A 16,825-nucleotide genomic window follows, 5' to 3' on the forward strand; every position below is an offset into this window, starting at 1 on the left:
ACGTTATTTCAAAGAAGTTTACTTTAATGTTACTAACTGTGAATTATTGATAAACAAAAAATACCATTTAATCAAAGAAAACGTAGGTATAATACCAACACAATAATATATCGTGAGGACGTGTTAGACACTGTAGTATTGTACAGTGGCAAATGGTGTTAGTAGGCTATGGAGATCCGATCAAAATAGTGAATACTAAATATTATCAGCCATATTTATCTGGAACACAAATTGTCAATTAATGATGTTGGTTAATTTTAATATTCAATTAAATGTAGCCTAAACCAAACTTTAATAGAATAAAAAATCTATCGATAAATAATATATAAAATTATGACATGAAATTAATTATATAAGTGGCAAAAGTATTTTATTTATAGATCACTAGACCGTGGTTTTTAAATTCATATTTTGCCTGGTTTTGCAACAAACAAAGTTCGACTAAAATATAACAGACGCCTCCGCGATTGTAGAGGTTTGTTTGATAAACATTTTCTGAACTGATCACGTTGCGAATGAGAAAAAAATAATACGAAGCAAGCGGTATACCATTAAATAAAAAGTGTCAATAATATTTTCTGGAATGCAAAATATTATGAATATAATATTATTAAAATTGCCAGAAAATAAAGAAAAACAGAAATATAATGTTTAATTTATGAAACAAGGGTTTCAATGACCAAAACTTTGGTAATTTGTTATATCTGACTCAGTATAGAGATATATTATTATTGCATTTTCGTTGTCAACCCTCGACATATTAAAATAGCCTGATATACAAATTAATTAAAAAACTGAAGTGATAGTTAATTTAAATGTGTCTGATTTAAATTAACTCAAGCTTTGAATATTACTAACAGTAAGATTTTGAGCATCAGCTGAACTTTTATTGTTTGAAATTATTATTTCCGATGATTTAGTTAAGAGCGTACTTCAATGAAACGGCAAATAATTTTCAACAGTAGGTATGACAAAATTTCTCACTAGTCGCCAATCGGAGACCGACAGTCGAGGAGTCTACGCACATGGATTTGTTTTGTCATGGCGTCGGATGAAAATATTCTTAAATCGTGTAAAGATGACTAAAAAACTTTACGTAAGTACTTAAAAAAGAAAACAAGTCAATGAATATACTATAATTATTAGTAATATAACAATAAACATAGCATTAAATGGACGCATGTTGAATTTTTATGACAAATTATATTCCGTTTGGCACGCGTCATTTTCACAATCCGCGTATCGCCTAGTCACGATCTTTTTAGACCATGCCTCAACTGAAGTATAGCCTAAATGTTTTGGTTTAGAAAATATAATATAAGGTTAAAATCAGTGCTTAAAATATCAATAAACTATAATATATTATAATGCTTGTTAAAACAACACATATAAAAAAATCAGATTGCTAGTTTATGCGTTTATTTTGTGGATATAGCGTTGAAGTTGAGATAATATTGCATCTGTTTAGCATACTCTTAACATTACTTTGAGCAAGCTAAAACATGTATGACTTTTTTATAGGTGGTTCATGGTTGATAGCGACATTAAAAAACGAATTTGTATCAAATCGCTTAGACGTTTACATACACTAAGTTGCGAAAAGCCAAGCTGTTAAGTGCTTGCAGACGAATAAACACTTTATTCCCCTTTTTATGCGGGCATTAACATTTGAAGTTTGCGTAATGAGGCGTGAATGTGATACGACACTACAATAATGACGGGGCCCGCAGTATGTGAACACGGAACACATTGTGTTAAGGGAATTCTAAGCTTCCCTTGTAATAAGTGAACACTGACAATGTCTCTCGACATACGCTCTTCCTAGGAAAATTCCGAAGGAAATCATAAGCGAGAAAATTACACTTCTAGGTAAAGGGAAAATACAATTTGACGCTTATACATAAAAAGAAATTACTTTCTATGCATCACAGTCACAATAATAAGCCCAAATTCAATTTGTAAGTATAACGAGAGTAGGTATCTACTTATTAGTGTTTTCAGTATCGGGATTTCGGGATTAGTATCATCGATTCCAATCCCAGAATTGTGGGATTAGTATTCTCGATTCCAATCCCGGGATTGCAGGATTGGAGAAAATATAATGTAAGTATATAGGTATTGAACGACATCAATTCAAACTCATCTTTTTAAATATGTAGGTAGATTTTTAGGGTTTTAAGAAATATTCAAAAGTATTTTTTTTACTAGCATCATTTTGGTATACAGCGGTGTAAAATTGGCGCTGATAATTATTGTTAATAGGTTAATATTAAAAACAACATACAAGAATTTTCATAGGTTATCATTATTGTATAATATTAGCATTAAGATACAATAGTGTCTAATCGCCATATGAATCTATGAGTTGCAGGTATAATTCGGTTGGGCTTTTGTTTTGTATAAAATATGTATTAATTAAAAAAACTAGATGCGAATTTATGTCAGTTGCAGAAATGGAATCCATAAAATCTAGTTCTGCTCTTAAACTCTATTGGTTCTAGAACGTGATAAAAACTATGTCATAGTCAACTGTTTACCTGGTTATCGTGAGTCCAGAAAATATGTGGGGGCGGTTCAGGAGAGTGGCGCACAATGCATGTCAGATTGAGAGTGCTCCCCGTATTGATGTACAAATCGGGTCCGCCTACTATAGTTGTGATTGGTTCTGAAAAAAAGTAGAAACATAAATTATTTTATTGATTTTCATGCAGTGTAATACATATTTGGGAGCTAGGTACACGCTTTCAGTTTTAAGTATAGAACATAGCTTATCTCACTGTAAATATAAATAACTAACTTATCGTAGAATTAATAACAATTTTTCTTTTAAAATCATTGTATTATTTATAATTCTGCTACGTAAACGCTAATTAAATTATTAATTGATTGCTAAATTAAATATAGGTACCTACTTACCATTAAATGGTGGGAAAAATTTATTTTAATTTGTTGTATGATGCAAATATCTCAAATATAAATTATAAAGAAAAAGTTCACGCGACATAGGAAAGAAAGAAAGATGTTAACTTGCCCGTTCTGAGGGGTCAACCATGTTACACAGGTAAATAGATATTTTATATTGTAGTTATTAGCTATTATTATACTCTATAACCACTACCTATTTTAAAATTATAAATATATTTTTTTAAACTATACATTTCCTAAAATCTGTATTATCATTTTAAACTGCTGTCATACCGTAAAATTAGTATGGTAACCCAATGTGACTACAGGTGAAACGGAATTTATTATTACAGCAAGAGAGAGGTTGTCATCATTTTCGTTCAGATTTTGTTAGGATTGAATACCCATTATAATATTAGATCGACTGTTTATTGTGATTTAATCTGTATCTATATCATGTTTGTATACTTAAAAATCACACATTCAACGCTATTGTGGTTGTCAGTATTATCAGCAACACCATCTTCTTCGATCGATTACAAATCCTTCGTATGTCCTTGTTTTCTCCGAGAACTTTCTCCATTTCTATATATCTTAGATCAATGTTCTCCAAATGTATGCCAATGTCGCTTTTGCATTCTTGTTGACACCGTCTAACCGTCAAACTTTAGGCCTGCCTAACAGTTAACTAGCGATTGCTTACGCCTACTATTCGAGATTCCCCATTGTTGTTAGACCTTGTCTTTTTGTACATGTTCTGCCTATTAATTGTTTTATCAAATTTAATACACGATATCAAATTATACTCTTCTTGAAGGAGGTTGTAGGGCTCTGGTGTGTATCATATATGTCACCGATCATCAAGACACTACCAGTACAGATCTCAGTTTTATATTTAAATTGTCTTTTCTAATACCCTGCCATCATATTATCAGTAAATTAATAATGGTCGTAATTATTATCATAAAGCTGAAAAAAATGGTAATTAAATATCATATATTTTTTAACTTGAGTTATGCTGTATGATTACTTTATTGCCAGTTAAAAAATATTTCCGCTTGGATAATGTTTTTAGAGGATTTCATGGAAGTCTTGAAATTAGTGAATATTTTTATTATGCAAATTGAGTATCAACAAATAAAACCAAAAATTTCTCGAGATGGAAAATCATTGTAGGTATTTCCATACAAATGCGAGAAGCCAAGTTATGATTGAATCGACCAATTTTGTCGACAAGGCTTATATTTTTTTTTTGATTTCATATAATACATTTCATGCACTTCAACTAAAGAAATTAAATTGGTTTGAGACAAAAAAAAATTTGTAATTGCCAATGATCTCCCTGTGCTATTTTTTTTTCTTTATGTTTGTGTAACTCTGTTGGATTTTAGGATGTACAGGTAATCAACCCACAGAACATTAGTTCACTAGTAGGGCTGCCACCTTATGGTCCGTGGACATGCCCTACTTATCTGTAGGGGTTTCCATCCCGTAGCCAGAATGGAGCGGTTTTTCTCAGCAGACACGGCAGCCCTCGGTATGTGTTACAGATAATTCAAGACACATAATATATATATATATATATATATATATAGTAAAACATATAAAGATGCCTATAAAATATCTTTGAGTGAGTAACATTATTTATCTAACTTAAATAGTGCTAGTCAGTTGTGATTTGTGTACCGTAACATACATAATTTAAGCCATAATATCTACATATTATCTGTTTTCAAAGATAAATACATGTTAAATCGTTCATAGGCCTAGTTCTACAAAAGTATTTACACAGAACTTAAGCATTCTACAAACATCTTAAAATATACGTTGAATTCTTGTTAGAGCGTAAGAGTAAGTGAATATTTTCGTCACGGCGCGATCGAATAGGTGATCAGCGGTTTTGTTTGAAATTCCCGAGTGCTTTCAGGTTTGCGAGCGACACAAAAGAAACCAAATGACTCCACAATTCGAAGAAAACTTCCGTTTGCCTTGCGGAAGAAAACGCGTGTACTGTTTTCACCAAGAGACGTGAGTTTTGACTTTTGAAATGTTGTCTGCTTTTCTACAATATTAATAGACATCCGATTATTTTTTGAATTGGTAATCTTGTTTAAATTACATAATAATATCCTACTAGTAAAGCGGTCCCTAGAGTCCAGCGGGTCATAGTCTACTGGTCTTTCCTTCCATTCCAATTCCTGCCATTCTTGGTAGTATTGATATGTGTGTCCTTGATAACTATTTTAGAAATCGGGAGCATTAGATTTTTATTCTCACAAGATGCAGAACTAACCTGCCATTGATAATGCCAATTGGGAGGGCAATAACTCTGTCCAACCAAATCACTTCGGATATTGACATATTCCATCTACGTGAAGATGTGTATAATAGGTGGGCATTGTTTTATAAATTCTAAAAATAGGGTCTGCTTAGCTCATTGTGTACTTCCTTGTTTCTAATTAATATTTTTTGTATTTATACTTACTGATCTATTTATTGTTTATATAATACTGTTTTAAAAATATTTCTTTAATTATTATGTTGTGAACGTTTTAAATTAATAAATTGCGATGTGTAATGATTATGTAAAAATAAATATAACTTGAATTTGAATTCCTGCTGAATGAAATAAATTTAAATACCTATGTGATTTTCTCAAAAACCAGGTGTTTGTGATTGTTTCATTCATATTACAGGTTATACTACTATCATTGAGCCTTGTGGCCTGAAAGAATATAAATATGTATATTTTTAATTGTAAATTAAATAACGTAAATAAACCGGAAAACGAAAATCGAGATGTAAAAAAAAACTATAGAAGCCAGTCCTAATAACAATATCCTAATGGGGCAGAAGTTCGATCATAAGTAACAAATCTGAAATCGATACCCACAATTTGGAATAATACAGATATTTATTTACAAATTGAGTAAAGGCTAAATTAGTAAAACACGTTGGTCGGAATTCAACGAAAGCGGATTTGATTTTCGCTTGAATCAACATATTTTTCTGTTTAGTATATTTTTGCGATTTCAGCTAGATAACTATGCATATTATTCAATGACGAATACTACATTCATAGATATTGTGACATATTCATAAAAAAATGTTTGATTGTAAATGATCAGTAAAGTTGATAATTATTTACAAGAATAATTCTGATAGCAATATTTTGTTTGAGCCGATAAGAAAAAGTTTGGAACATAACGTATCCATGAAAGCTTCTAGAAATTTAAGGAAATCAATATTATCTACAGCAGTAAAATTTTGGAAACCAAAAAGACTGCATATGTCCATGGAGGAATGTTCTTGGATCGACCGGCAAGGGAAAGTTTTGGTGCAACGTCGTCTGATCGGAGGAGAGTTATTAAGAAGTTAAACCATTTTTGTAATACACTGATATAGCATTAAGTTGATTTTAAACGATTCTAAAAACTTCACATATTTGCAAGATGTCGTCAGAATAATATTCACCCGCACTCCAGAAACGGACTCTTTTATATGAGTTAGTTAAAAACAAAAGGTTTCTCTCAATCAATTTTAGGTTAAGATATGCACATTAAAATAATAACATAGTTCTGAAAGACTTTCAGGTAGCTGAATAATAAGTTTTTTTTATATTATATTAAAAAAAATATACTGAACTACTTTGAGCTTTGATTAAATTAAAAATAACCATGTTATTTATTTTAATTGAATATTTCAGAGAGTGACCTTCTTGCTTGCAACCTAGTCATATCTGCTTTACGAATTGGCTAAACATCTTCATTGAACAGCAAGAACGTGTTGAACGGTTGTTGATATATTTTGAATGTTTTTGTTTTAATCTTAAATCTACAGATGTAGTATTTATAAACAAAATTACTTCGAAATAGTTTGCCAGACAATTTCATTTAATTTGTAGAACCAACATAAAGGCACTATTATATTTTTACATCTCAGACAAAAACGTCCTACAACTTGGCCAGTCAGTGCAAAATTTTCAATCTACATATTTTGCTACAAATTATTGTTTAAATATATATTGTTTAGTATGCAGCGATGTCTTGTACATAATTAAAAATTATCATGGCTCATCTTTTAGAGTGAGATCTATTCAAAAAGTGGATGAAAATAAACCAAGGGACATATTCCACGTCAACAGTACGACTACTTGTTAGCCATTGATGACTTTAAAGGTTTCCCATATTGATTCCTTCAGCCGATTGATAACGATTGTGTCGAAACGCTACAGAACTTTCTTTGTCAGTCATTTGTTCCAAAATAGTATGTTTTTGAAGTTTTTTTCTTTAACTTTGTAAGAGGCTTTCACTTCAAACGAATGAAACACATACTTTATCGCATGAAAATATCAAAGAAAAAGTTTAAAGTGTTTTAAAGGAAGTTAAAATTACTTCATAAAAGTATACTTTTGAGGTTTCCATTGTCATTCTATTTGCATTCAATTTATTTAATGGAAATACGTATTTATTTATTAAAAAAAAACAGTATTATGATATAACTGAGATTGGACAATGCTTGACAATATCAAAAAATAAGAAATAATGCAATAATTACATTGTATACAATATGTAGCGAAAATTAATAAATGTAATATACAAAAAAATCACAATAAAACTTTGATATTTAAATACAGAGATAAGTCTTTCAATACCAACATGGATATTCAAATATATAAAAAAAATGATATACCATTAAAATAGGTTAATACCAAAGATGTTGAAAAAACCTTCTTTTATAGAAATATAATCTAAATGTATGAAATTGAAGCAAAGAAAGAACCATTTTTCCACTGATTCATTTAGCTACAAATTACTTTGCGATTACATTTATTTATCAATTTGCAGGGTATATAAAAGGACATTCCGTCACGATGAATAAATAAATAGCAGAAAATCTACACTTAATTATTATTAGTCTAAGTATAAGTCGTTTAGTAGTAGTATAAGTAAGCACAATGAACTTAAAAACTTGCAGACATTTTGAGTTGGGAGGAAAATTGGAATGGCAACTGTACGATGTTGATATTTGTGGAGTTTATCAACTTGATGCTTCATGCGCTTGCTAAGTAATATTATAAATAATTACAAGATAAAAAGAACTTTTAATTTACAACGTTTATAAATTTTCTGTTAAATCATATAAACTTGACTTGACTAGCTTAAACGATCAAAAAAATTGTGTATAGACATGTCATATTGATTTCCATAGAAACGCACGTATATATTAATAACTTAGTTACTAGGACCCCAGACCCCTAGCAACCAATAATGGTGTCGAAATAACTTTTCATACAAAACAGAATTAACTGAAAATGAATTCAATTCTACTTAAAGATGGCTAAAAGTATTAAAAAAATGCATTGGCACCGTGTTCTGATATATTCTAAAAGTTTCAAATATCTAGCTAGTCGGGAAGTTAGTTAAAAATCGATTGCAATATTTGTACCGGACAAAGAGCCACCGGACAAATAAGAATACGAGCTAAAAAAAACATTGTAATAATGTATAAGGCTCTTTCTATTTATAGTTCAAGTTCTTTAGTTAACACCTCTATTATGTATAATATTATATAGAATCTAACGATTGTTCTGGATTGGGTAGTATAAAAATCGTAGAGTTACGAGTGAGTTTATTAACAACTTGCAAATGAGTATTAATTTGATTGTTTTTTTAAAATATTTTTTATACTATAATATGTATCTTTAGAAGGTGTGTTATCCCCTCTAAAATACCTGTACTGAAAAACGTGTTTTTACATTTTATGACATCGTTATTTAAGTGTTTTTAATTTTAGATTAGAGGTAAAATGTGTAATGTTATATTATTTCATTATGAAAATACAATTTTTACAAAAACCTTGTTAATTTTATTTATTGGTCCATAAATTATATACAATATTTAAAACTCTAATTAAAGTATAAATTAATTTTGGCGAATGCATGATAAAAACAAATAACTTAATTCACTATTTCAACGAATTTACGAATAATTCACAAGATTTAAGAATTTAACATTCTTTTTATTGAACTTACATAATTTGAATATAATTATGATGAACAAGTTCAAATAAGTTACAACAAAAAATCATGGAGTGATCCGTGACGTCGATTAGTAATTATTAAGGTAATTTAATAGCTAGCTGATTGCCAATAGTAACGAAATTAAAAAAAAACGCAACAGAGAGTAGTGTAAGAATAATTAGTTAAAATTTATCGCAATTAGATAAGATTCCTATACCATAGTGGTCAGTGCACGTGTTTGCGATTAAAGAGAGACGCTGGTTCAAATCCTGCTGGGTGTCGTATTTTTTCAAAAATATTTTTCTATCGGTTATATATTTCTCATAAATGTTGTCAAACAAATAATATGATTGTTAACGAAGTAAGTATTTGAAAAAAGTCACCCACGTGTGCACCCATTTGTGCTCAAATGAGTAATCAAAAAAGGAAAACCTTGTACTTTAGGAGTTCAAAAATAGTAATGTCATGTGGAATTTGTGACTTACGAGTTACTTGTTTCCTGTTATTACTATTGTCTTGTAAGATGTTCGAATTTCAAAAAGAGTTCTATAAGTTGGCCTAAAATGTAATAAGTCAAGCTCTGAGATTGCTTCTAAGAAAAAAATAGCATGATAAAACAAATCGAATGTTAAATTACAATAGATAAGGCGAATCAATAGTGAAAGGCTGCTATCTAACATAAATTTATTGCCCCACTGATTTGCACAAATCTTTCCTTTCAACGGGTAGAAAATGCCTTAAGGTCGGATAGAGAATGAAAAATGACAACACATACGCACACGTAGTATACACATAGAAAAAACAGAAAGATTTGCATGAAAAAAACCTTAAGAATTAAAAGAAATAATATTGATAAACATAATATAAAATTACTTAGGTAATCGAATAATGACTACGTATCTACCTTAATACAAAACTATAAAATTAGCAAATCAGGAAAGTGTTTCAAAAGATAGTTTTGTTCATTATCATGCTTAAACTATTTTGTACAATTACTTAATAATTATTGTCATATCAAAATAATAATTTGAAAAATTTAGGTCACGTAAAGAAAAACTGACATACTTTACATCCACGCAATATTTAATTCAGCGAAGTTCAGTACGGAAACGATTTTATATCTCGGGTAGGATCTTAATGCAACGCGTTTGGATTCACTAATTGGTGAAGATTTGTTTTTACCTGTTCATTTAATAATTTTAATTGAAATTTCTATATCTAATATCTGTCCCTCAGAGACAGACGGGTGCAACTCCGTTTTTGGGGAAAATGAGTTTTATTTAAGAATCATCATGCTAAAGGCTTTATCTATTAGTGGCAGAGAGATGAAAGTCCTAGTTCAAGATATGCATAGCATAAAGATGCAAATGCCATTTCACCTTAGAAGCAGAAGGATGCAAATCCAATAATCCACTAAGATAAAATTCTCTCAAACCGTCTGCAATATGTACTAGACGAGAACCAGCCAGGAGAACGAGCTTTAGAGGAGGATACAGCACTATGGACTATATTATCCAAGTCATCAGAGAAATCAGAGCGGTAACAGGAATACAAGCTGCCGCTATCCATGGGTTTTATAGACTATGAGAAAGTGTTCGATTCCATAAAGAAATTTTCAACACTCGATGCACTCAGAAATCAAGGAATCCCCGGGCGCTATATAAATATTTTCAATAATATATACAGTAGCGCAACAACATCTCCATAAACCATCGCGCATTTCCTATCAGCAAAGGAGTCCGACAAGGTGATACAATCTCACCTAAACTATTTACAGCTACATTTGAAGACTTATTTAGACAACTTGACTGGAATGACACGGGTCCGCATAAATGGAGAATACGTGAGTCATCTACGCTTTGCCGATAACAATAAATAGTAGTTTGCAAGACTCATCAGAAGGCCTCCAAAGCAGAATGCAGTAACTCGCTGGAGTAAGCAACAAAGTAGGCTTGAAAATAAATGTATCAAAGAATAAAGTCATGTTCAACTGCGGGCCAAAAAGAGATCCTCATCAATGGTATTTAGCTCGAACAGGTGAAAAACTACATCTATCTGGCACAATAAGTGTCTATAGATGGATGTATATTTGATGAAATTGTTCGCAGAGTAAAGCTAGGCTGGAGTGCTTTTGGCCGCCTGAGTAATTTCTTCGAAAATGCCTAAAATGCAAAGTGTTCAACCAGTGTATACTTCCCGTTACCACATGCGTGTGAAACATTGAGCCTAAGTAAAAGAGAGATCCAGAAACTTAGAGTAGCACAACATGGTATGGAAAGGTGCATGCTGGGCATAACGCAAAAGGACAAAAAAGAAATGAGTGGATAAGGGAACAGACAAGGATTAATGATGTGATAGAGTTTGCTAAAAACCTCAAATGGAAATGGGCTGGAACATGGCTCAAAGAAAGGAAAATCGTTGGAAAAATTTAGTCATCCAGTGGTATCCAAAAGGTAAAAAACATCCGCAAGGTAAACCTAGAGGCCGCTGGATCGATGAAATGATAAAGTTCTGCGGAAAAACTTGGCAACGCAACACACAGGAACGAGAAAAGTGGAATCAGCTTGGAGATTAGCGAGGCCTTCATCCAGCAGTGAATAGATTCAGGCTGGTGATGATGATGATGACATAATAAAATTTAAAAAAAAATGTGTTTTGCTTGGTTATATTTATACTTGTTATATTATATTGTTTTATTTTGGCTAGGTAAATAAGATACAAATCCACATTAACAAAATATGTTTAGAGGCAGAACGATGCAAATCCACACTACGTTTTTTATTTTATTTTTTTTAGATACAAAATTGTATTATATTTAATCTTTTCTTACATATTCCAGAAGTACTTTAATTGAATTAGAATAAAAAAAATAATGATAATTCTATGTATATTTTCTTAGAAGTTATGAGTATTCGTTTAAAATAAAAATTGTTTTTTTGGCTCTCCTGAACAATTGGGTATTTGGATTTGCATCCGTCTGCCTCTGAGGTACAGATATTATTATTCAGGTTTTTTTTTCTGATTTCCATAGTAAAGCCGCGAAATTTAGAGATAAAATAATATCAATTTGTCTTGTTATACAACCTAGATTTTTACACTTCCTTTAGTGTCAATTATGCTGAAAATAAGTTGAGTCCAGATTTGTACCTTAATTATTAAAACCATAAGGGCATAATCAGAAGCAAACATATTAGAAAAAAAATACACCGTTTGGGATTTGCATTGACCATTTCCATGATCATCAGTGTACCAATTCGATAGCACCACAAAGGTTGATTTATTTTATATAACTTTATAATATTTCTAGACGTTTTAAATATGTTAAATTTATAATATATTGTTTTAATTTTTATATTTATACTGTGTCTTCTTCCAATGTGTCTTCTTCTTACTTCTCACTGTATTGTTTTGAATTGTTTGTTATTGGCAATTAAGTCTTCTTTATAATTACATATTGTTTATTTATTTATTAATTATTTTATTATGTATTATGGCGCATTGAAAAATATCTGTAATGTCATATTATGTACTCTTTTTTCTAATAAAAAAATAAAATAAATAAATTACGATCTTGAATCTAATGTATTATTGAACCGTTGATTGAAATGTAATTTTGTATACTATTCGTATTGTATTTGTATACATCTAAATTTATAATATGGTTGGGCCAATTATGGTGGCCCTAATACATTATAAATGTCTTACCCACCAAACACCATTATCCTATATTGCAGACAGTAATTCTTAAACCGTATTAGTGTAAACACAATCAACTTGTAAACAGTTAAGACGTCATTACGTGCACTCTTGTTGACCATTAATCACCGCTCAGGGTGACTGAATAAACACTTATCGCGCGACAGTGGTAGTGCCAGTGAGTGAGAACTAGACCACGCAGCCAGCCTCATAATCATTAAAGATCAGTGCCTGGCATCCTCGGTATAACCCCTCCAGCATCCTAAATCCGAATTATCCCCGTCCTATTACAGTCCACTGAAAAGCGCCGCCATATTGTATTATAATTAATATATTATCATCGATTACCATACCGATAAAATAGAAACAACATGAATTCTGTACGTAATACTATAAAGCTATTGAAGTAACAAATTTTGGCAATGTCCTTTTTTAACGGGTCCGTGGGTCACCCTTGTGAAAGGTCATCTTTGTACCCCTCCTCAGTAAAGCCACCGGTTTAAAAAATATGCGTACTCAAATAATTTACCCAAGGCGTAAAAAATCAACCCTTTCTTTCTCCAGAGTCCATTGTTGTGCGTACTTCAAACGTGTAGGCATATATTTAGTGATGTTGATATTGTTATATTTGCAAGGGGGTGAAAGTTACGTGACCCGTGCGAAATATGTTACGTTTAATACCCACAAGTACGGGCATAATATAATAATATGTATGGACGTCCAGCGGTCGAATTGGAAAATCTCCAGCAGAAAACTCCGTATGTTGTTAATTTGTAAGAAACATAAATATTAGGGAAATCTGAATATTCAATAATAAATGCTACATTAATGGAAATTGAATATAAAATGCTTATTTAGTGCAAGTACGTAAAGTAGTAAACTGAGATTTTATTCAACTCTGACATCATCTAGGAATCAAGTCTAGTATCTACCTTGATTAAAAATAAAAAAAATGGTTGTTATAATAAAATTATCATAATATGGTACAAAGTTATTTTTATTAAGACACATTGGCCGAAATTCGATAGATACTGGTTCGAATCTTGCTTGGTATATATTTTTATAATGTGCCTATAATATGTTACTGAGCTTTCCAAATTACATATAATAGAATTAAAATCATATAGGTAAATATGATTATCTCAAAATGATAATAATTTAACGTGTAATCTAATAAAATTAGAATACCTCAAACACATACTTACTTAAAAAAATATTTTGTGTTAAGTGTTGCCACGTATAATATAATAAATGTTGTTAATAATAAAGTCAGAAAATTCTAACATTGAATTAAAATGCATTGTTTTTCGTTAATTTCAGAATCATTAGTATGGCATATATTGCATAATTGGTAAAGCGTATAAGCCAGAAACCAGTAGACACAGATTTCATTTACTCTCGGTACACACAGTTTTCAATTTTTTTTCTAGTAGGTCTGTTTAGAATAATAATATGTTGTTCTGAATTATATAATAAAAATAATATTTTTTTACAATAACATTTTGATTTATTATTATGGAATATTTTCATATAGCCGATACGGTTGGTTCGTTGTAGTACATTGTACGATCCTGTAAATTACACAGTTCCGGTTTTTATCTAATACTAATCCGAGCCCTGTGAAGGCCGGTGTGAAAGTTTTCAGCATGTTTTCGGCATATTGTGAAGAAGGTCAAGCGAGTCTGGACCTTGAGTTTCAAAACATGCTACATCAAACAATTTCAATTACTTTCGCTTCGTCATTCGGCAAAAAGTGTATTATTCTGCGCGATATCCAAAGACCATCAGAAAATAATATCATCCGACTATTTAATGGGTTTTAAAACATATTCAAAGCAGGTCATTTTGTGCATATTATATATGAAAAAATAAAACACTTCTACACAAAACTAACTTGAATAGCTGTATTAATTCATACAAATAAAATATGTATGTACCTCTTTCGATATTCAATAAATATAATATATTATAATTTCTTGGTAAATTCACGATATTTTCATAAACTTGATATTCATCACTTAAAATTTGTTTACGACATGTATGTTGTTCACATGGAGAAGTTATTTGAGTATGTCTATCAAAATGTATCTACATCAGCTTAAAAATGACAGTTGACTGAAACATAATATGAAATTAAACTATAAGTATAGAATGTGTCACATTGAAATATATTCAAATATCCTACGATCGCCGAGTGTTTACACGTAGGGCTTATAATGTCATGGTACCGGGTTCAAATCTCTAGTATGGAAAAATTGAACATGTTGTTTTTTAATGTGTGTTTGGAGCCAAAGTATGGACTTAATGGGTTGAGCAGGTCTGGCTATGATTCATTTTTTGTGAAAAAGTATCTGTTATAGTGGTAAAACTTAACGCTGAAATTGCGCAGACTACGATTTATTCTACTGCGCACTAATTACAAAGGCTATGACCTACTAGTTTAAATTGTCGTAATTATATAGGAGGCTTGTAGCATAACTGGTTAATGCACAGATTGGCGCGACACCAATAATTATACGGGTTCAAAACCGTCGAGTTTCGTATTTTTTTTCAAATATGATTTTTTCTAGTGGGTATAATATCTGGGGTGTTATCATGTTATGTATAATCAGTAATGTAAAACGTACAATAATTTACATATTGTAACCTTACAAAATAGCCTCTGAAAATTAAATAAATAAATAAATAATTATGAAAATAAGTGTCTCGAAATATTGCAAGCTTCTTGTGTTTCACTCGAGTATCCACTTAAAGAAAGTTAAAAAGTGATCCATGTTAGATATTTATTATGAAAGATCATTTAAATGTTAAACTCGTGCATGTTGTATGAAAACGATTTAAAGGAAAAACAGTCCGCATATACGGCAGAAAATTATGTAAATTAACCAATTTATGGTCGCGATAAAGCCCAGATCTGACTCTTATGCAGAAACGAAGTGACCCCATTTAAAAAATCCTTTGTCTTGATATTATTTGCGGTCTGCATTCAATTCTTTTTATTTTATCTGTGCCATCTAATAAATTTATTTCGCCTCTTTTATTGTTCGCCTGCGACAGCCGAGAAAAAAACACGCTTCGTTTTATTCATCTCTGTGTACTTCAGTTATTTTTTCTCTTTATGTATCCGGGGAAGTGTAACTCTTGTGAGATTATAAGAGATACACTGTTTCACGCAGCTTTATCGCTTGCGTAGGCCATTGCGAACCATTATTGTTAATTGTCCTTAACACATTTAGGATTGTATCACATAATATATGTTGTCACTTTTATCAGCGAACGGATTGAATGTGTTAAGTAAGTACAAGTTGACACTAGTGATACTGAGACTCAACGTATCAACACTAATAGCCCATTTACACTTGCGCGGATTTACTGCTGACAGTACATATTGTCGCAACTATAAAACATAAAGGCAACTGTAAACACTTATGCTACAAAAACACATTACGATCACTTCACACGAGCTCACGGTAAGTTCACGCCACTGGCAAAAAGCGTGCAATATTGTTTTACTTGATATTTAAAATGTTATTAGACAGATGCTCCTATCCCGTAGTATATTTTAACTCGAAAATGAGTAACGTCAGTCATCAAAATCTGTTAAAGTGTATCAGAAGCACATTAAGGTCACCTAACGCGAATTCCACTACACCAATAACCTCACGCGTGAAATAAGGTTTTTAATTGTCTAAAATTTACACAATTTTGAGTCACGTATTTTTATGCATTTTTTTTAGTGGTTTGAAAAGGAGCTACAATTTTATTAATGACATGTAATTGACATAATATTTGTTGTAAGTTTTTATTATTGAATGTTCTGGTAGTTGTAGCACATGAGTTCACGTAGCATGAAGGTAATGTGTTTCGAGCATTATTGTCGAGAAAATTGCAACACTGCGTGTATGGATGAAAACGGCTTCTAAATTTTCACGCAACTTTGCGCGATTTAATATTATGTATTAATACGTCAAACTATATGAAATATACCGGGCATTACATAGCACATAGCACATAGCACAAAACAACAGACGCGTCGATTGGTGCGGCAATCAGCATTTGTGTACGTAAACGTTATTGTCGCGAAAATATTATTTACATGCTACTAACTAGCAGTAAATCTATGAACGTATAGGTACAGGCGCTAAATTATTTTGAAGAATTTTTGTATTTAATTCTAAATTATTTAACATTTTCACTTTCACT

General features: G+C 31.1%; 1 protein-coding gene across 1 annotated transcript in view; it reads right to left on the reverse strand.

The window, feature by feature from the left end:
• LOC147074485 (zwei Ig domain protein zig-8-like) overlaps positions 1–16,825 on the reverse strand; it is an 89,564-nt gene that overhangs the window by 2,964 nt on the left and 69,775 nt on the right. The window contains exon 5 of the mRNA XM_085943431.1: positions 2,538–2,665. Within this exon, the coding sequence (XP_085799557.1) occupies positions 2,538–2,665 (128 nt within the window). The remainder of the gene's footprint in view (positions 1–2,537; positions 2,666–16,825) is intronic.

The sequence above is a fragment of the Rhyacophila brunnea genome, unplaced genomic scaffold (genome assembly GCF_057557595.1).
Source record: "Rhyacophila brunnea isolate RB1 unplaced genomic scaffold, BYU_Rbru_1.0 scaffold_16, whole genome shotgun sequence".
Classification (NCBI taxonomy): domain Eukaryota; kingdom Metazoa; phylum Arthropoda; class Insecta; order Trichoptera; family Rhyacophilidae; genus Rhyacophila; species Rhyacophila brunnea.